Raw genomic sequence first — 21,347 nt, 5'->3', positions numbered from 1 at the left:
TTTAAATCCGTTTCCTGGCAGGTGACGTGCATATTATTGATACTTGAGTTAAAACAAAATTGTCTTGACATCCACATGGGTCTTGCACAGCCACAAATATGATTGATGTAACCATTTTGAGGAACATTAAATTTCTACATCTAAATTTGCTCTAAAGATAATTTCTTAAAACAAACACCACAGAAAAAGAAACAAACATAGTCCACATGAGTAAAACGAAGAAGAAAATGGTTGCAGAAAGCTGTGTCTGTAATCACATAAGATGATTACATGCAGAACCCTGCTGACCAACTTCCTCCGTGTACCCAAATGTTTCTGGTTTTATTTCATGAGTCATGAGTCATTCATCAGTGCAGCCATTCAGACAACAGCAGAGACCCATTTTCATTTATCATACTTTAAATTTGGAGTGGCTCCTCCAACACCAATAATCATAAAACATGAGAAACTATGCAGTAACACCACAGTAAGTACAGTTTGGCTGGTTGTGCAGCAAACAGCAGACAGTTGATTCCTGAAACCTTGACTGCCAAATATGTATCCCCTTCCCATTATTCTCAGAAAATGTTAATCATCAAATTGTAACGAATAATCTCTAGACCAGACATGAAGACCAAGAAACAATCAATTTTCTTTTTTTGTGCCTTTTTTCCCCTCCAGTATTCAGTCACTCTCCATCTCACATCCAATTTCCAATCAGCCACTGGATTACTCTGACTCAAAGCTTGTTGTTGAAATCTGAAATAAACTGAGGTTCACACAAACAGGTTGTCTTTATAAGTTTTATTTACCTTTGCAAAGAGGTCAAACAACAGCACAGACAGCAGTCTGCATGCACTTTTTTTTTTTTTTTTTTTTTTTAAAAAGCAAGCGTAAGCTGGGAATATTTACAGAGAGAAGGTATCTACCTCCCATGTTCACAGAATACATTCAGAAACTTGTGTATAAATGATCATTTGTTCATCAACATGTGGTTTTAAGATGACAGGGAGACAGGATAAATTACATATTACTATTACAGCTTTAAGAGAAACGATGAACATAGACTATTAGACAAAGAGTGGTCAGTGGTTTTCTACACCGACCCTCTTGCATATTAATTTCATGGAATTCCTTACTGAAGGCGTAAAATAGAAAGTACAATATTTGAATCAAGTACACAAATGGACTTATAAAATTGTTTGAATCATGATCTCCAGATAACGGTTATAATGCAGCTACATCTTAATTTCTCCCAGAAGGATTAATCCCCAGTTAGTTTATGAGCTTAAGCTAAGTTGCGTGACTCTTGGCAGATCAGACATGTCACACTGAAATGAACTGACTGTGCCTGTAAAACTAACCAGACCTATCAGAAACATTTGGGCATGCTATTTTGCTCTGTTTAGTAAATCTGGGTCTAAAGATGCAAAACTGAACCGTTTACTTTTGGGAAGACAGCACTGGCTTGAGGAATGATATTTCCATCTCTGTACTCAGAGTATGATGGTCATGTACAGCTGTTGAAGATCAAACTATAAAGAAATATCCAAACATGTAAAGATTGTACTAATTCTACAACATTGCAGTGAATTAAGTGATACTTTAAGGTGGAGTTTGTCCTGCAGAAACTTTAGTTGATGTGTTGTGATGTGACTGTGTTCATCTGACAGCTTTCTTTCTCTGGATTGTTGGAGCGTCTTGATCTGAACCAGCTGAGGGATAAAAACAAAACAAATGAGAAGCACTAACTACTTAGTATATAGTTTTAAATAAGCAGAGGTGGGAAATAATGAAGTGCAAATATTTATGTATGTACGTATTTTACTTAAGTCGTTTCTTAATGAAAACTTTTTACTTTTACTCCCTAAATTTTACAATAAATATCTGTACTTTCTACTACTAAAAAACCATGTGGCATAGTCAGGGGTTAAAGTAGGCTGCAACTTATGGCCCAGATGCTGTTTGTTACAGAGAGGGAAAAGAAAGAGAGCTAACTTCACTCAGAGATTGAGAAACATAAGAAAGACAGGACAGGAAGAAGAGAGATTAGATTTAAAGGCAACAACTGCTCAGTGGGATTCAATAAACTGGAAATTTAAAGCTCACATGTAAAACCTCATGTTTTTAATTGTGACATTATGTTTCTTCATATTTGTTACGGCCCTAGCAGGGCCTCCTCTTGAAAATTGCCCTTGTGTGGGTGTGGTGTTGTTCTCCACGCCTCCTCCTCTCTTGCTCCTCTCACCCCTTTGTCTCTCTTTCACTCTGCCGTCTCTCCAGGACGCACCTGCTGTTCATTACCCTCGTTTGGCACCTGGACCCAGTCAGCAATCACCTCTGAGGTTATATAGGCTGGGGAAGAACTGTGTGGTGCGGGTGTTTTTTTTTGTTTGTTTGTTTTGTCCTGTGACTCTACACTATCTTTCTAGGTGTTGGAAAGGTCCAATTACATGTTTGGTGTGCCTGTGGTGTTAAATTGAGTGAGTAGATGGGCCTTTGGGCTCCGGAAGCATCTCCCCGTGGTGAGGAGTTAAGTGGAAGTGCCTCCTTTATTTGTTTGGTAGTTTTTTCCTCCGTTGCTGCGACTGCTTCCTTTGGTTTTTGGCATTACTGATAAAATGGCGTTGCCAGCTCTTTAGGTTAAGACTATTTGTAATAAAACCATATTATGTACTGAACACCTCTGTCTGGTTCCCTTTTCAATCTGTTCCGGAACCATTTGTTACTGGTCCCCACACTCACACCCCTAGACCTCCTTCATGGGGACGTAACAATATTATACAAAACAAACTACAAACAAACAAACTCTTCAGTTCAGTGCAAGATAAACTGACGAGTTTGCTGTGTTGTGATGGATTTAAAGTGTGTGTGACTGGTGCACAGAACAGACTACAGTGCTCATGGTCAGCATTAGGTTACATAAACGGTAGGGCATAAATACAGCATAAACAGTGTACTGTCAGTATAGAGGATGGAAATCAGTCAGGACAACTCGTGAAACATTGACTTCCATCTATTTAAATTTAATTGTGTACATCCACTAAAAGCAGTAAACCTCAGAGAAGCAGTTAAATCTACTGGAGCGCTCAATAGAAATTATTCTGAGTTGATGATTTTTTCCCCCCACACTGAGACACTCCTTTTTAGGGTTCCCCCACCCTCTGAATCCCACTTTAACCCCTGAATGTGCTCATTTTCCTGTTTAGAGGTAAACCCACCCGCTACAATGTGATCAACAGAAAATTTAGTTATTTTTTAATATTCCTTTTTCTCTGCTCATGTTCTACTTAACTGATACTAGCAGAGATAGCTTGTTTCAGTCTAATACTGAGACTGAAATAAAGTTTTTTATTGCCAACTACCAATATAATTTTATTATTACATTAATATAGCACATGGTTCATTTAGCTTTGCATAAAAATAGGTGGTAAAAAGGTTCTTCTAGGAGTTCATTTTACATTCTTACTTTGAGTACATTTCAGAGCTGGTACTTTTTGACTTTCACTTCCAAACAAGTTGAATTGGTATTTCAACTTTTACTCGAATATTTTTAGCACAAGTATCTCTACGTCTACATAAGCAAAGAATCTCTGTACTTTTGACACCTCTGCAAATTAGTGTATCATAGAAACATTTTTCTCACCACTCAAACATGCCCAGTGCGCTCACAAGCATTATGATTCCCACAGTCTTCACTATAGTGTAGACACCATCCAGTGTTCCAGCTGTATTGCAACAAGAATTTAGAGCAAAGAAAAACTGACAGAATAACTGATTAATAGTAAATAAAAGTTTTTAAGGTGAATCAAAATCCATGAAAAACATAATTTTGAAACAAGACTGAAAAACCCACGAAGGAGGATCTTTAAAGTTCATTAAACTAAATTCAGTCTCACTTAAACACATTTCCTTCTCTCCACTGTGGTAAGGTATGATGCAAAGACAATTTAGCAAGAAGGGGGGAAAAATATAGACTTTATACACTTTAATGATTGAATTCATTAAAAATAAAGCTAAATAATAGCTGTGACTGACTTTTACCTTCACAGTAAGTAAGAGTTAGATGAATCTCTGCTGATGTCTGATTACCCAGATCATTAGTGGCCACACAGTAATAAACTCCTCCATCTGTTACATTGAAGCTGTAAATCTCTCCTTCAGATACTTTCACAGCTCCATCTCTGCTCTTCTTGAACCAGGTGAAGCTGCTGACTGGAGGTTTGGCTCTGCTGGAGCAGGTCAGGTTCACCCAGCTGCCTGCTGACACCAAACCTGATGGACTGATGAAAGCTGAGGTGTACTTAGGAGCATCTGAAGAAAAGGAGTGACACAGATTACATTTGTTACAAAGAGCTGACTTCCCATAAATCAAGATATGTTGACAGGATCCAACAACAAACTCTGATTGTCTTACATGAAACACAGAGTCTCTTCTGTCTCTGCTGTCTTGGTGTCTTTTCCTTGGTTTACAGGATATCTGGCAGAGCAGCTGATCTTCTTTCCATCATGTGTGTCTGACAGAGTGATGGTCTGCTGGATTTTAGTTGTAAAGCTTCCATCTGTGTTTTCCTCTATTTTGTTGTGAGAGTCTTGTTGGAGATTCCAGGTGAGTTGAGGAGGGGAGTGTGGACAGGGAGTGAGAGCTGAGCAGGTTATAGTGACAGACTCCTTCTCCTTCAGATCACCTGGGATTGTAATATTGGGCCTCCAAGGAGAATCTGTGGTTTCACAACACAAACATCAATACTACAGACACACTGCACCTCATACCAGCTTTTAAAATCTTTAAAAAAAATGTGTGAAATGTTACTCTTAAATTCAGATGTTTAGAAATGTAATCAAGTACTCAGAATAATAACAGTGCACAAACTGAAATAAGAAATCAGAAATGTCCACTCAGTGGACTCTGTAAAAAAAAACAAACAATCATTGTAAGTGTAATATACAATTATCAAATAGAGTTTAATTTTCATTGATAATATTAATGAAAATTAAACTATTAAAAGTAAGTTTTTAAATGAGTGTAACTAAAGTGGCTTGGAAAAGTATCCGGCCCTCTTGAACTTTTCCACATTTTGTCACATTACAGCCACAAACATGAATCAATTTTATTGGAATTCCACGTGAAAGACCAATACAAAGTGGTGTACACGTGAGAAGTGGAACGAAAATCATAAAAGAAAAACATTTTTTACAAATAAATAACTGAAAAGTGGGATGTGCGTAATTATTCAGCCCCCTGAGTCAATACTTTGTAGAACCACCTTTTGCTGCAGTTACAGCTGCCAGTCTTTTAGGGTATGTCTCTACCAGCTTTGCACATCTAGAGACTGAAATTCTTGCCCATTCTTCTTTGCAAAACAGCTCCAGCTCAGTCAGATTAGATGGACAGCGTTTGTGAACAGCAGTTTTCAGATCTTGCCAAAGATTCTCGATTGGATTTAGATCTGGACTGTGACTGGGCCATTCTAACACATGGATATGTTTTGTTTTAAACCATTCCATTGTTGCCCTGGCTTTATGTTTAGGGTCGTTGTCCTGCTGGAAGGTGAACCTCCGCCCCAGTCTCAAGTCTTTTGCAGACTCCAAGAGGTTTTCTTCCAACATTGCCCTGTATTTGGCTCCATCCATCTTCCCATCAACTCTGACCAGCTTCCCTGTCCCTGCTGAAGAGAAGCACCCCCAGAGCATGATGCTGCCACCACCATATTTGACAGTGGGGATGGTGTGTTCAGAGTGATGTGCAGTGTTAGTTTTCTGCCACACATAGCATTTTGCATTTTGGCCAAAAAGTTCCATTTTGGTCTCATCTGACCAGAGCACCTTCTTCCACATGTTTGTTGTGTCCCCCACATGGCTGGTGGCAAACTGCAAATGGGACTTCTTATGGTTTTCTGTTAACAATGACTTTCTTCTTGCCACTCTTCCATAAAGGCCAACTTTGTGCAGTGCACGATTAATAGTTGTCCTATGGACAGATTCCCCCACCTGAGCTGTAGATCTCTGCAGCTCGTCCAGAGTCACCATGGGCCTCTTGGCTGCATTTCTGATCAGCGCTCTCCTTGTTCAGCCTGTGAGTTTAGGTGGACGGCCTTGTCTTGGTAGGTTTACAGTTGTGCCATACTCTTTCCATTTCTGAATGATGGCTTGAACAGTGCTCCGTGGGATGTTCAAGGCTTGGGAAATCTTTTTGTAGCCTAAGCCTGCTTTAAATTTCTCAATAACTTTATCCCTGACCTGTCTGGTGTGTTCTTTGGACTTCATGGTGTTGTTGCTCCCAATATTCTCTTAGACAACCTCTGAGGCCGTCACAGAGCAGCTGTATTTGTACTGACATTAGATTACACACAGGTGCACTCTATTTAGTCATTAGCACTCATCAGGCAATGTCTATGGGCAACTGACTGCACTCAGACCAAAGGGGGCTGAATAATTACGCACACCCCACTTTTCAGTTATTTATTTGGAAAAAATGTTTGGAATCATGTATGATTTTCGTTCCACTTCTCACGTGTACACCACTTTGTGTTAGTCTTTCACGTGGAATTCCAATAAAATTGATTCATGTTCGTGGCTGTAATGTGACAAAATGTGGGAAAGTTCAAGGGGGCCGAATACTTTTGCAAGCGACTGTAGATTGTATAATTATTATCTTATAGAATAAACTTGAAAATTCTTTACCTCTGACTGTTATTTGAAGAGAATCACATTCTGCTGTTGCCTTGAATGTTTCACTCTCTACTCTGAAGAAGTATGTGTCTGTGTATGTGGTGGTTAAATTAGAAAACAGAGTGGTGCAGTCTCTCTGACTCAGGTCCCCAGTAATACTCATTGGATAGATGCTAACTGCTCCATTACTGTTGAAGATCACATTGTTTGGATTATTGCCAAATTCGGGTCGATTTTTAATCCACACTCCAAAGATTTTTCTTGGGCTCTTAAATTTCTGTTCTTCTTTGGGTCTGAAGCTACATGGGATTTGCAAACAAGATCCACTCAGTGCTTCCAGCTGCTTTGACGCATTTATGAAGAGTGCTGTTTCATCAGAACAAAAAGTCAAAGCACCTGTAAATACAACTGAACAATTATTACATTCACACCCTCATTATTCTTCTTTAAACATTATTAAATGTTCACTACACTTAGTACACTACACTTATACATTCTAGTAAGTCACTGAGATTTTCAAACATAAAGTTTTAACAGATATTCCTGATGTGACAGGCATTTATCCTCCACCATCTAAAACTTTGGATTCATTGTAAAAATTCTGAGTAACAAATATTAACAAACACAGTGATCATACATAAAACAGCTCACCTGAAAGAAAGAGGACAATCAGTAACATGCCAACTGTCACCATGTTCAGATTGAAGTTCAGTGGAGCTGTGTGCGTTGAAAAACAATAACAAAACACAGAAAACTGAATTCATACAGATAACAAAACACCAATAACTACCCACTAAACATGTTGATGCTGAATAGCCATCAGCTGACCATCTTTTGTGTCTTGTCATGGTTGAAAAACAGTTTCAAAATCAAATTTTTGCCGACACCAAAATAACACAGCAGTAAGTTTAATGTCTGCTGAACATGTTTTTGTAACTTTGCTTGGACGTTATTGAAAGTAAACCTTTATGCTGAAAGATAGGTGGTGTTTGTGACAGTTCAGATCAATGGCTGCATTAAAGTGCATGAAACTGGATAAAAAGAAGTTTTCTACATACATGTAAAGTTCACCATTAAACAAAAGGCCCGATTAAGAGACGGAAAAGAGCACCAAGAAAGACTCCTGAATACTGCAGAGCTAAAGGCCCAGAATTTGCATGTAGATAATCAATAATGACTTTAAAGTGTTTATCTTTAGACAAACAACCATTTAGTAACCAAATCAGTTGTGAATCAAATGTATTGAAAAAAAAAAGACGTTTCCCTGCTTTCACTATATACTGCAGTCATAAATGTCTCTTCCTCTGAAATAATACTACTGTTTTAAACATGATTTCTGGCTAACGATACTGAGTATCTGTATTAGATGAATTAATAATTTAAAATTTAATTTAAGAAGTAAAAAAACAAATACAAAAGGATCTCCTACCTAAGGAGCTCAAGTGAAGTCTTGTAACTGTAGAATAAAATGAAGCAGAATTACAATAAAACATATGAACTAGTTTCTGCCAATGTCAGAAGAAGAAGTACTAGTAATGAAACACCCAAAGACTAAAACAATGTAAAAGTTTCTTGTCCTTCCTGATTATGTTCAGCAAAAGAGGAAGTCACTGTGGTAGTCTTTTTTTCTGCCACTCACTTGTAAGTTTAACCTTTTAACGGAGTGAAGAAATTTCAGCACAACTACACAAAAAGTAACAGACAGCGTACAACTGTTAAGAAAAGCGCAGTTTTCTTGGATGCAAAGTGAAATATGTTCTTATAAATTAAGAACAAGAAATTCAGTGGCCCTGTGATAGATTCACAGCCTCTGTCTCACTCTATCTCCCCCTATTCTAGCTGTGATAGACTACACCGCCCAGCTGGCTGCATTCAACAATTAAACTTGCAGTGCTAGAGCTGAAGAGACGGACTTCATCTTTGTGTGTGCATCAGCTTCAGTACAACCCAGTATGATGGCAAAGCGAGTACTGTGGTGTTATGTGGTTGGTTTGAACTACCATTATACAGTGTTGGGGAGTAACAGAATACATGTACTCTAATTGAGGCACAGGCTCTAATGCCTGTTCCTCAATCTCATGGCCCATTTCACCTCTACTTGCATAATGATGTGAAGAAATATTTTTAAAAATTATTGTTCAAAAAATTATTTAATATGAAGGCAATAGGCAGAGTGGTACAGGCATAGCCCTAAAGATTCGATTTAAAAATCTAGTTGGTATTGGTATGGTGAGTAGCCTTCAGTAATAGTAATAAATCACACAGCAACAGTACATTAATGTAGTTGTAAAAAGCACGACAATATATTAAGTAATCCAAAGTATTCAGAATACGTTACTCTCATTGAGTAACTTAATGGAATATGTTACGAAATACATTTTGGGCCATGTACTCTGTAATCTGTAGTGGAATACATTTTAAAAGTAACCTTCCCAACACTGCCATTATACTACTATGTTTTCCATCCAGTAACTATAATGAATTATTTTTTCAAAGTAACTTGCCCAACACTGATGAAATCATAACATCAGTTGCCTTAAGGCGCTTTATATTGTATGGTAGACCCCACAGTAATACATACAGAGAGAAACCCAACAATCATATGACGATGTGATGTCCACATATGTGGACGGCAGGTCCTAGGATCTATAAGTGTTATACATAAGGAAACTTCATGTTTAGCAGTGGAGAATAATTCAAATCAGAAATACTTTTCTGAATATTGTGCACCAATTACTGAGGATACAATTTGAGTGAGTCTGATACATTTATTAACAAAGTGCTCAGTTTTTAAAGACTAAATTTATATTTCAAACAGCACCAGGCCATAAAAAGGGCTAATCGTCAGTAAATGTCTAAGCTGTAACTTAAGATCAGCGAACAATAAGTGTTTCATTGCAATGCAAATGATCACAACAAAGCTTTGAAGGAAGCACATTCAGTTCTCACATAGATACACCCACTGCAAACAAATTAGGCATCAGTACTCAAGTAAAATTAGAACTGTATATCACATGAAGCAGATTTCAAAGGAAGTGATCAAAATAAAAGAAGTTACTCTGCCCTTATAAGATAAACACCCAGATGTTTAAGTCTGATAGCCCTACATGAGCTGAAGGACAAGAAAGGGTCACTGCTGAACACAAACAAAATGTTGTCCATTAAAAAAAATTCCCACACACAATATAAATATCAACATTCAAAACTCGTAATTTAAAAAAGATCAAATTTTTTCATTCTCAGTTGGCTTAAATCTCAACAAATTCAGGCATAAACTATGTGACCACACTGAAATGTCCAACAACAAAAAACAAGCACCATCATCACCGTCAATCAGTAGTAACCATCTATTATAATAAGTAATATTTATAAAGCCCACAGATCCTTCACCCAGAAAACTGGCACCACACCCAGCTTCCATTAAACATTGCTCTTCTAGTCAAAAGGCAGAGACGCCACTCCTTTACAACATACACCAAATCATTCTACAAAAATTCTGAGTTCAACAATCTGAATCCATCTTTGTCCTCCTGTCCTTCATCTTTCAGTGTACAAAGGTATATGCAGCAACCATTTACTTAATGTGTGTCTGCAACCAAACCTCCTCGTTTTCACTCCCAGCACTAAACAGTCTTGTGTCAGTTGATCTCAATAGGTCACATGATAGGGTGAGTTAAGGTCTCACAATTGTTTCACCTGAAACCTCTGCTGACAATGACCCACACCCTTTTTCACACCTTGGCTCATGTGATTGGATGTATTCACGGGACAAAGTGTGCAAGATTGAAAACAACTTAACACAGAAAGTTATTAAGCATGCTTGGAACAACTCAAGTTAGTAAAAAGGCTGTTTGACTGTTATAAGCAATTATCTAGCAGTGTCCAACATATGAAACATGGAGAGTTTGAAGACAAAATAAATTTCTTATCCACTTATTTAGATAAGAAAAAGACATCCAGCGCTTCACATAACAAAATACAGAGTAAACCTTTAGCATAAATAATATTAAATATCAAACAAAAACACTTTACATTAAATAAACACATTTTATTGAACACATTTAATAAGTTTACAGACATGTTTTGATGTGAGTTTCCCTGCAGTCATTTAAACAAATTACCTGTGACAAACTTTTGTACTTTACTTTCAACATGTCTACAATGTAAATAATAAATCATACAAGAGCACACACAACATGAAAATACTGTATGAGCATGATGATAGCTAAAATAATTTTAAAAAGCTACAGCAGAGGTTTCTAGTCATCTGCAGAAATGTCTCAACTGTCATGTAAAGTAGTTCCTTATTGGAGTGCTGCAACATCTATTTACACGTATTTAAGACAAACCTAAACAAAAAAGTCAAATGAAAACAGACGTGTGAAATTAAAGCTGAACATAAAAAGCTGCAGGATGTGATATGTGATTTTAAGTAAGTAAACTAAACAGCACTAAACCATAAAAATGACATTTTTATGTGCAGGTTCGGTGTGTGTGTTTCTTTAATACACTTTGTTAATGTAATGTTACTTTTTTGTTCACCTGAGCGTAGAGTTCCTCTTGGCCGTGAGCGCGCTCTGTGTTTTCTGGCTTTTTGACTTTCACCTGTGCGTACACCATATCCTGCTGCTGTCCTCTGTACTGCACTGAGTCAGTTGATGCTTCATATCTCAGCACAGAGAAGTTGATCTCTCCATAATGGATGTTTTCTTCGTCTCCTTCTGATTTACTCGCTGGCTCTTCACTTACTTTTCTGAGGTTCCTGCTTGAAAATGAAATGCCCAAACTGAAAATCTCTCTACAATGACAAATGAATATTTTTTGAAGAATTACCACACATATATGTATAATGGGTCATCCATTAACATAGAATTTCACACAGGGAAATGGGAAAGTAACATTAGCTTCTACTGGACAACTTGTATGATTAACACTTCTTTTTAATGATTTGATCCAATAGTATCACCATAATGTCACCATGTTTATGTCAGTCCCACCAATCATAAACTGTAAGGCGAATGAGGAAGGCACGAGACTTGCTTTCATCAAATTTAATCTCTGTAACTGGGCAGAAAATTGTGATTTTTTTTTTCAGGGAAACAGCTCTGAGGCATCGTGAGAGATGAAGTTGGTCACCAATTGCTGCTGGTTCAGTGAATTTTGGTCAGAGCTTCACGACACTTGCAGTTGTGGAATCTGTGACAGGCCAGCCTTTAAAAACTGTAATGTTCCCTTTCAGTCGATTCACTCGGTACAACACATAAGTATGGGATATCACGCCCTCACGTGTCCTGGCTGAAGAAACCTTTATTCACGCCTTAAGGCAGACGACGTGTGATGACACGCACACGGCACCGCCTGCACATATAGCTGCTGTCATCACAGTCATCCCTCAGTTCTTACGCTCTTCACCTCGCTGAGAACACCTCTGCTGAGTTGGGCTAGCTAGTTGCTGCTAGTTAGCTCCGTTGACTGCCGACTTGTACTTAGCTTAACTGCCCCTGTTGGTGTTAGCCTCCACCGAAGCTGCCCCCGGAACGCTAATTTCAAGTTTTCCTGTGCAGCATTTCGCTTTGCGTTTTGGAATGGACTCCAAAGCGAAGCGAGCAAAGCAGAAATCTTCTGTTCACCCCTGTCCTCAGGGATGCGGTTTCTCTTTGCACGACAGCGACCAGCACGATGCCTGCCCTGTCTGCCTGGGGATCGTCCACGCTAGGAGAGCATTGACGGAACCCGAAACCTGTGCGTTTTGTCGCTAGCTCTGGCACTCGACCCTGGAAAGACGGGTGACGTTTGTGGAAAAATTGCTGGGATGCTCGGCTGTCGCACGGCATAACCCTCTCCTTTCTGGAGCCCCGGCTTCATCCGAGTCCGAAGACGAGGATTTTCCGGTCGATGTCCCTGCAATTAGCTGGGCTGACCACATGGAATATGTTGATGGGCTAGCCGATGACGAGCCGGAATCATGCAGGAGCGCTGACGGGCTTCAACCTGGGTTGAAGCCCGCCAGCACTCCCCAGGAAGACGATGACGTGCTGGACATCCATGGTTTGTCGGAGGATGAGCAGGAGAGCTCATTGTCGGCCCAATGTGCCGCCACTGCTGCGCCGGTCGGCCACGATGGCACCTCTCTTTTCTCCCTGTTTCGCCGTGCTGCTGAGAAGCTGCAGGTGGACTGGCCCTCTCCCCCGCCAGCTCAGAAGCCGTCGCGGTTCACAGGTTTTTTACTCCCACCGGAGCCAGCAACGGCCAAAAACTACCTTCCTATGTTCCCAGACTTTCTCTGCGAGCTAACAGCATCTTGGGACAAACCTCTGTCTACCCGCGTCACTGTGCCCGGCTAGGGACAGTACATGGAATTGGATGGTGCCGAGGGGCCTGGCTTAGCTAACCCACCCCCTATGGAGCCGTCTCTGGCTGCTTATCTGGCCCCGTCCCATAACCATGGTGTCGGCGGCCCCGCAACTCTGCCGTCCAAGCACTGCAGATTCTCTGCTTCGCAGCTGGAAAAGATTTATCGGGCTCAGGCCGGCATTGCTCGCGCCATGAGCTCCGTCACCATGCTCCAGACGTACCAGGCACTGTGCCTGGTGGAGCTCGGATCGCTGGTTCCTGATGACAACCCGCTGGCACCTCTTCTTAACGAGGTCAGAGTCGCCACAGATTACATCCTCCGTGTGTCTGGCTGTGCAGCGCTCTCCCTGGGCAGAGGGATGGCTTCGACAGTAGTGGCACAGAGGCACCTGTGGCTGGCCCTCTCTGACATCCCGGATAGGGACAGAGCTGTGTATCTGGACGCACCAGTGTCTGCGGCTGGGTTATTCGGACATTCACTTGAAGCCATTCAGGCTAGATTCGATCTGAGGAAGAAGCAGACGGAAGCTCTGTGTGACATCATCCCCAGACGTCAGCCCAAGCCCGCAGCTAGCTCTTACAGGCCCGCTGCTCCTCTGTCGACTGGCAATAGACCGGCGCCCACTGCTGAAGTGGGTGTGCCGCCAGCGAGAGCACATCCTCCAGCCCGAGCTCCACGCCAGTCGGCCTGGAGCAAAGGCCCACCCTCGGGCCCCCGGCGGAACCCAACACCCAGGAGGAAGAAGCCTCAGCCCTCCTAGCTGTGGTTTCAAGTGGAGAAGGGGTCCAGCAGCAGGGAGACGCTGCTTTTACCCCTCTGTTGCCGCCCAAGAGGTGCCGCTTAAGTTCTGTTCAGGTTGTCAGCCCCAGAAGGCGCTGCACTTTCCTAAGACTGTCTCCCAAATCCCTGCACACAAAATGCCTCAGGTAACTCCCTGTTCAGGTGTGTTAAATGTTCAGGTGACCACATCAAGTGTTCCAGCTGTTTTTCATTGTTGTTCCCCAGAAAAGGTGCCTCCAACAAAATGTATGAATGTACATGTTCCCATGTTACACTCAATAAAGAGTGTTGTTTATTCTCAAACAATCACAAATGCTCAGCTTGCAGGAAGAATGAGCCAGGTCAGGCAGGTGATGCAGTCCCCTGCAGACATACTGGGGGGTGACAGCCGGCTGGCTGCTCACTTCCCTCAGTGGCGCGCTTGCGCCCCCTCTCCATGGGTGCTGCGAACCGTTGCCATGGGTTACCGGTCGCAGTTCCGGGTCAAGCTGCCTCGTTTCCAAAGAGTCGTAAACACGACTGTCAACACCGAGGCGGCCATGATACTCAGAGAGGAAATAAAGGCGCTATTGCAGAAAAGAGCAATACGAGTGGTTCCCGCTTCGGAGACAGACAAAGGTTGGTACAGCCGTTATTTTGTTGTTCCGAAAAAAGGGGCGCCCCTCAAAGAGAAAGGCATCCGCATCTTAGCCTACCTAGACAACTGGGCTCTCGTAGCTTGCTCCAGAGAGCAGGCGGAGACACAGCTGTCACTGGTTCTGTCACACATTCAGACACTGGGGTTCTCTGTGAACTTCCAAAAGAACTCGCAAATCCCGAGTCAGCAGATTTCTTTCCTCGGTTTGGAAATATGCTCGCTTTCCAGCCGCGCATGTTTGTCGGAGCACAGAGTGGCCGCGTTTCATCGCTGCCTCGCTCAGTTTCAGCTGGGACGCAAACTGCGTTTCCATACGCTTGTTGGGCATGATGGCATTTATGATCGCCGTAGTGCCACTTGGACTATTAAAAATGAGAGTGTCTCAATGACTCTCTCTCACCGCCTGTGTGCATCGCATCACCTCCGGAGGAGGCTGCCGGTAACCGCGTCTTGCATGCTAGCTCTCCGTCCTTGGAGGCAGCCCAGGCTGCTGCATCAGGGCTCTTGGATTGGGAGGGTGTTGTTTCGCAAGGTGGTGTCCACAGATGCTTCCCTAAGAGGGTGGGGAGCGCTGTGCGAGGGTGCATCAGTGAGAGGGATCTGGTCCGCAGCTCAGCGCCAGCTGCACATCAACCACTTAGAGCTGTTAGCAGTGTTCTTAGCTCTAAAGCATTTCCATCCAGTCCTGGAGAGCCAGCATGTCTTAGTCAGGATGGACAATTCAACAGTGGTGTCTTACATAAACAGGCAGGGAGGAACATGCTCTCTTCCCCTGTTGAAGCTGTCTTGCTCTCTGCTGTTATGGTGCAGTGTTCATTTTCTGTCTCTAAGAGCCACCCATGTCCCGGGCCACCTGAACCTGGGGCTGGACCTTCTCTCCAGGGGGGGTCCTCTGGTGAGAGAATGGAGGTTACACCCTTTAGTAGTGGCTCAGATTTGGGATCTATTTGGCAAGCCGCAAATAGATCTTTTTGCTTCCAGGGTAAATACTCACTGCCACCTGTTCTTCTCCATAATCGACCACGATGCACCCTTGGGCTTGGATGCGCTAGCACACCAATGGGCAGACGTGCTCCTGTATGCATTTCCCCCAGTGGAAATGATATCTCCAGTTCTAGAGAGAGTGCGTCGGCATTCCCTCTCTCTGATTCTAGTGGCCCCTTGGTGGCCCACAAGGCCGTGATATGCAGAGATAATCAGCCTGCTAGCAGCGAGTCCTTGGCAGCTTCCTCTCCGCAGGGACCTCCTCTCTCAGGCGGGAGGAGAAGTGTTTCATCCGTGCCCAGATCTGTGGCGCCTTCATGCTTACCTGCTGAGAGGTTAAACTTGATTGCTAAGGGTTTGCCACCTAGTGTGATAGCGACAATTCAGAGCGCTAGGGCCTCATCTACTAGAGGCTTGTACACTTACAAGCGGCGAGCCTTTGAGCAATGGTGCCAGGACCGCCACACTCTCCCATTTCAGTGCTCTATTGTGGATGTTTTGACATTCCTGCAGGAGCTGCTGGATAAGGGCCTTTCATTTTCGACAATTAAGGTTTATTTAGCAGCTATATCTGCTTGTCATATTGGCTTTGACGGGGTGACACCAGGTGCACATCACCTCGCCATACGTTTTCTGAAAGGGGTTCGCTGGCTGAGGCCCGTGCTTAAGTCCATTGTCCCTGCTTGGGACTTTTCTTTGGTGCTGGAGGCCCTTTGTAGCCCCCCGTTTGAACCCATTGAGTCTGTGGATATGAAATTTCTTTCATATAAGACTGCATTACTTCTCGCCTTGGCTTTGGCAAAGTGAGTGGGTGACCTTCATGCGCTGTCTGTGCATCCCTCCTGCACACAGTTCTCTCCTGATGGTCACAAGGTCGGATTGCGTCCAAATGCTGCCTATTTTCCCAAGATCATGCCTGCATCTTATAGCTCAATAGAGTTTGAGTTGCTGAGCTTTTGCTCCCCTCCTTTTGCATCTGAGGAGCAGAGGAGGATGCATTCTCTTTGTCCAGTGCGTGTGCTACGCACCTACATTGAGCGCACTCAGAATGTGCGTTTATGTGACCAGCTGTTTATCTGCTTTGCTAAAACAGAGGCTGTCCCACTGGATTATAGAAGCTATCTCACTGGCATACGGCACCAGAGGTCTTGCTTTGCCCCACGGGGTGAGAGCTCATTCCACCAGGGGGATGGCAACATTATGGGCTCTTTTTAAAGGGGGTGCCTGTAGCTGATATTTGTGCGGCAGCTAGTTGGGCATCACTGCACACTTTTGTGCTGTTTTATTGGTTGGACGTTACAGCCCCTTCGATGGCTCATACTGTCCTTTCTGCTGGGTCTACCACTCACTAAGGAGGTGGTGGTCCGATTCCGGTTCGGTGGCTGCTCTGCGGGGTGTGTATATATGTCCCATACTTATGTGTTGTACCGAGTGAATCGACTGAAAGGGAACGAATAGTTATGTCTATAACTTCTGTTCCCTGAAGGAGAGGAACGAGGTACAACACAAGGTGGCCCCACTGAGCAGTTTGGCTCGGTGAAGAGCAGCTATCGAACTGAGGGATGACCGTGATGACAGCGGCTATATGTGCAGGCAGGGCCGTGCGTGTGTCATCACACGTCATCTGCCTTAAAGGTGTGAATAAAGGTTTCTTCAGCCAGGACACGCAAGGGTGAGATATCCCATACTTTTGTGTTGTACCTCGTTCCTCTCCTTCAGGGAAAAGAAGTTATAGACATAACTATTCGTTTGCCCGGTTACATGCTGTTGAGTGAACAGGGGATTCAATTGTTTATCTGTACATTTTTTTGCTAAATGCACGTAACTGCTGTTTTAATTTTCTGTTGTTTTAGCTGTTTAGTGGTTGTAGAAATGTTTTTTATGAGTTTTTCTTAGATTCAGATGTTTCTATGGATACGACACATGACTATATTTACATACAGATCTGGCCCCTAGTAGTGGGAGAGTTGCGGTTTAAGAGTTAAATAATAGAGTTAAAGATGACTTAACTGTCCTCTGTTTTGGGTTAAATATTTGTGTAAATAAAGACATATATTTCATGTGTAGCTACCTTGTCAGTAACAGGTCATATTTTCTGCTGTGATGTAATATTTACCAAACAAAGATAGGAAAGCAGATGAGTAAGATGAATCCAAGGATTCCTCCAAGAAGTAGCCATGTTGGGAAGGAGCTACCATTTTGCTCTCCTGAAAAACAAGATCAATATGAAAAAACACATGAGTTAAAAAGATGCCATATCACCATAAGGATTAATTTTACATTTTGTACAGCTGTGTTAAGAAAAAAACCCCAAAACAAAACAAAGAGAAGACAACAGTAGATAAGAAGAAGAAAAATTAGATAAGAATATACAACACATTAATGGTTTTGACCTAACTTTACCTGTAACAGTCACGTTAAGCTCTGCTGATGCCTGATTACCCAGATCATTAGTGGCCACACAGTAATAAACTCCTCCATCTGTTATATTGAAGCTGTAAATCTCTCCTTCAGATACTTTCACAGCTCCATCTCTGCTCTTCTTGAACCAGGTGAAGTTGCTGACTGGAGGTTTGGCTCTGCTGGAGCAGGTCAGCTTCACCCAGCTGCCTGCTGACACCAAACCTGATGGACTGATGGATGCTGAGGTGTTTTGGGGTGTATCTAAGAAAAGGTGTGCAACAGATTACATTCATTACAAACAGCTGACATCCCATAAATCATGATATGTTGATAGGATCCAACAACAAACTGATTGTCCTACATAAAACACTGAGAGTCTCTTCTGTCTCTGCTGTCTTGGTGTGTTTTCCTTGGTTCACAGGATATCTGGCAGAGCAGCTGATCTTCTTTCCATCATGTGTGTCTGACAGAGTGATGGTCTGCTGGATTTTAGTTGTAAAGCTTCCATCTGTGTTTTTCTCTATTTTGTTGTGAGAGTCTTGTTGGAGATTCCAGGTGAGTTGAGGAGGGGAGTGTGGACAGGGAGTGAGAGCTGAGCAGGTTATAGTGACAGACTCCTTCTCCTTCAGATCACCTGGGATTGTAATATTGGGCCTCCAAGGAGAATCTGTGGTTTCACATGACAAACATATTAACAGAACAGTATATTACATACATGCAGTTTGAACCGGTATGAATTCTCAGTTTTGTCAATATAAACAACAATTGATGTACAAATTAGAAGATTAAAACGGAAAAGAACATCACAGGTTAAAAGTGAGACATTTGATGGGTTTTTTTTAATATATCGACACATTCTGAAGACCATTTCTGCATCAAGAATTTCAAATTATTTGTCTACCATAACAAACAAAAAACGTATCTAAAGAAGACCCACATATACTGCTGCTTTCTCTGGGCATGTATGTACTCAAAAAAATTTGGGTTGTTGTTACGATTACAAGAGTCTAACATGTAATTTGAACAAAATAAGTTTATGTTTCTATGGCGGACTGAATTAAATCAACCATGATCTGCATGAAATTCAACAACCTAAAACTAGTTAAATGTATTCTTATTGAGATGACATGATACAATCTAGTAAGAATGGTTAGTTACCTGAACTCGTGATGTTACAAGATCATGTGCGATTTCCAACCACAGGAAAACCACTGGGGTTATAAGAGGCAGAAAAACATACACACTCCACATGTCTGCTGTTGGTAAACAGACTGATTTTTATATAGCGCTTTTCTACTCTCCTGGAGCACAACACGCTTTATACAACATGCCACAGAAGCACTATTTCTGTGCTTTTAAGTGCTTTCTAATAAGAATTCACTCCGATGGATGGAGTGACAACCCAGTGGTGTGGTGGTTAGTACTGTTGCATCAGAGGTCCTGAGTTTGAATCAACCAACTGGCCAGGTGGAGTTTACATGTTTTCCCTGTGTTTTCATCTTTCTTGGTAAATGCAGTTAGTGGGGTTAGATTAATGATTCTAAATTCCACATAGGTGTGAGTGTGAGTGAGAACGTTTTTCTGTCTCCCTGCAACAGACTGATGATCTGTGCAGGATGTGATCAAACAAACAAATCAAATGATGAAAATATAAAAAAGCAGCACAGGAAGGACTTGAGGGCAAACCTGTCTGAAGCATTAATGTAGAAATACTTGACTGTACCAAATTTTTTTTTAAGTCTCAGTTTTTTCATTTCTGTTTTCTTCTTTCAGTTTTTTCTTTAAATAAATTACAATAAAATTTCACTGCTATAAGTCATAGTATGTTCTTTTATAAATACTTTGTAAATTTCAGCGTTTGTTAAAGAGAGTAAGCATCAGACCAAAGTTTTGTATAATTTTATGATGTAAATGGATTAAAAACTTCAGTCTTTACCTCTGACTGTTATTTGAAGAGGATCATGTTGAGCTGTCGCCTTGAATGTTTCACTCTCTACTCTGAAGAAGTATGTGTCTGTGTACTTTGTGGTTAAATTAGTAAACAGAGTGGTGCAGTCTCTCTGACTCAGGTTCCCAGTAATACTCATTGGATAGATGCTAACTGCTCCACTACTGTTGAAGATCACATTGTTTGGATATTTGCCAAAGTCACCATTATTTTTAATCCACACTCCAAAGATTTTTCTTTTTCTGCTAAATTTCTGTTCATCTTTGGGTCTGAAGTTACATTGAATATGCAAACAAGATCCACTCAGTGCTTCCAGCTGCTTTGGGGCAGTCATGTAGAGTTTTATCCAGTCAGCATAATCAGCCAAAGCACCTGTAAATGAAGTTTCAGTATGAACAAGCTGCTGTTCTTTCCTCTCCTGTTCACTGTTTGTAAACTTTTTACATTTTCAATCACAACACAAAGTGCTGGCTCTGTCTTTCAGGTTCTTTCAAAATGGGTGAAAGTTAAATTACAAATGAATCCAATAATGTCTTTGAATAACTGAACAATCAGCTCACCTGAAACAAAGAAAACAGTCAGTAAAATACTGACTGTCACCATCTTCATCTGGAATCACAAAAGACAAACAAACAATAAAATCAACAAAAAGTGAATGATAATGATTTAGTTATTATTATTTACATCTGTGGAGCTGTCTGCTTTAAAAATAGCTGAAATATAAAAATAATAACATAACAAATTTTAAGTCTAAGATTAAAGCACAAGTTTATAAATTAACACGATGTGTCAGTTCGCTGAAAGAAAAATAACTAAAAGCTTAGTTAAGAAATAAAAGCAATAAAATTTTACTTACCCCACATTACATCTGATGATTGTTTTATGAGTGAAATGAAGCAGCCTTCAGCAGAACTACTATAAACCGTAAAATACAAATTGTTATCTGAGGAAGGACATGTAGAGACACCCACTGACTGTAGCGCTGCATAATGAAGCCAGTTTTGTGCCGCCTGCTTATTTCCTGTGAAAGAAGTCATGTGTTACCCTTAAAGACATTTTTAACTTTTGGTCTGTCGAAGCCTCTGACCTTAACCTTACACAGCTGATTTAATCATTCTTAGTATGAATGTACAACCTGTGCTAACACAAATCATGCTGATGGACTATGAAAGACGAAAGACTCTCTCTCTCTCTCCATATATATGGTATTTGGTAAAGTGATTCATTCATTAGTAGAAATTTCAGAAAGGGGCTTTCTGAAATTTCTTTGCTTTTGCATTATTTTAGCCGTTATATTATTGTTTCAGCCTAGAGAGTGTTTCTTTACTTCCCAGTAAGAGTGGAGCTTGTCTTTGTTATTCTGGCCTTGGAGACGCTGCTGTTGATTTGCTTCATTTTTCATTCTTATTTGTTTTAATGTTGTTAATTTTAATTGGAAAAAATAATGAATTGTAAATTAAATGTTTATTTTTTCTCCACAGCTAATTTGTTTGCAGGTTTAGTCTTTGGTTTGTTCTGCAGACACTTGGTGTCCCACTCCACGTTACCTAGACTTCAGGGGAACAAGGTTGTAAGAGTCTTTCATGAAT

The 21,347-nt window shown here is 41.3% G+C and overlaps 3 protein-coding genes across 3 annotated transcripts; all 3 read right to left on the bottom strand.

Annotated features, from left to right (window-relative positions):
- Positions 1–666: 666 nt before the first annotated feature.
- On the bottom strand, positions 667–4,347 carry LOC112847796 (B-cell receptor CD22). Its single transcript, XM_025910211.1, has 4 exons — positions 4,341–4,347; positions 4,024–4,293; positions 3,626–3,707; positions 667–1,694 (listed from the first exon to the last, which is right to left on the bottom strand). The coding sequence occupies exons 1-4, from the start codon at positions 4,345–4,347 to the stop codon at positions 1,613–1,615; spliced, it is 441 nt and encodes a 146-aa protein (XP_025765996.1). The 3' UTR covers positions 667–1,612.
- Positions 4,119–7,360, bottom strand: LOC112847806 (sialic acid-binding Ig-like lectin 9). Its single transcript, XM_025910249.1, has 3 exons — positions 7,303–7,360; positions 6,664–7,047; positions 4,119–4,700 (listed from the first exon to the last, which is right to left on the bottom strand). The coding sequence occupies exons 1-3, from the start codon at positions 7,343–7,345 to the stop codon at positions 4,393–4,395; spliced, it is 735 nt and encodes a 244-aa protein (XP_025766034.1). The 5' UTR covers positions 7,346–7,360; the 3' UTR covers positions 4,119–4,392.
- A 3,367-nt stretch (positions 7,361–10,727) lies between these two features.
- LOC106096892 (sialic acid-binding Ig-like lectin 7) lies at positions 10,728–20,675 on the bottom strand. The gene is made up of 7 exons (XM_019362870.2): positions 20,615–20,675; positions 20,319–20,367; positions 19,747–20,130; positions 18,172–18,477; positions 17,811–18,071; positions 17,524–17,614; positions 10,728–11,413 (listed from the first exon to the last, which is right to left on the bottom strand). Exons 2-7 carry the CDS (start codon positions 20,365–20,367, stop codon positions 11,167–11,169), a joined length of 1,338 nt encoding a protein of 445 aa, XP_019218415.2. The 5' UTR covers positions 20,615–20,675; the 3' UTR covers positions 10,728–11,166.
- Between the last annotated feature and the right edge of the window lie 672 nt (positions 20,676–21,347).

The sequence above is a fragment of the Oreochromis niloticus genome, linkage group LG9, assembly GCF_001858045.2.
Source record: "Oreochromis niloticus isolate F11D_XX linkage group LG9, O_niloticus_UMD_NMBU, whole genome shotgun sequence".
Taxonomy (NCBI): Eukaryota; Metazoa; Chordata; class Actinopteri; order Cichliformes; family Cichlidae; genus Oreochromis; species Oreochromis niloticus.
This window is presented reverse-complemented; position numbering and strand designations above follow the sequence as displayed.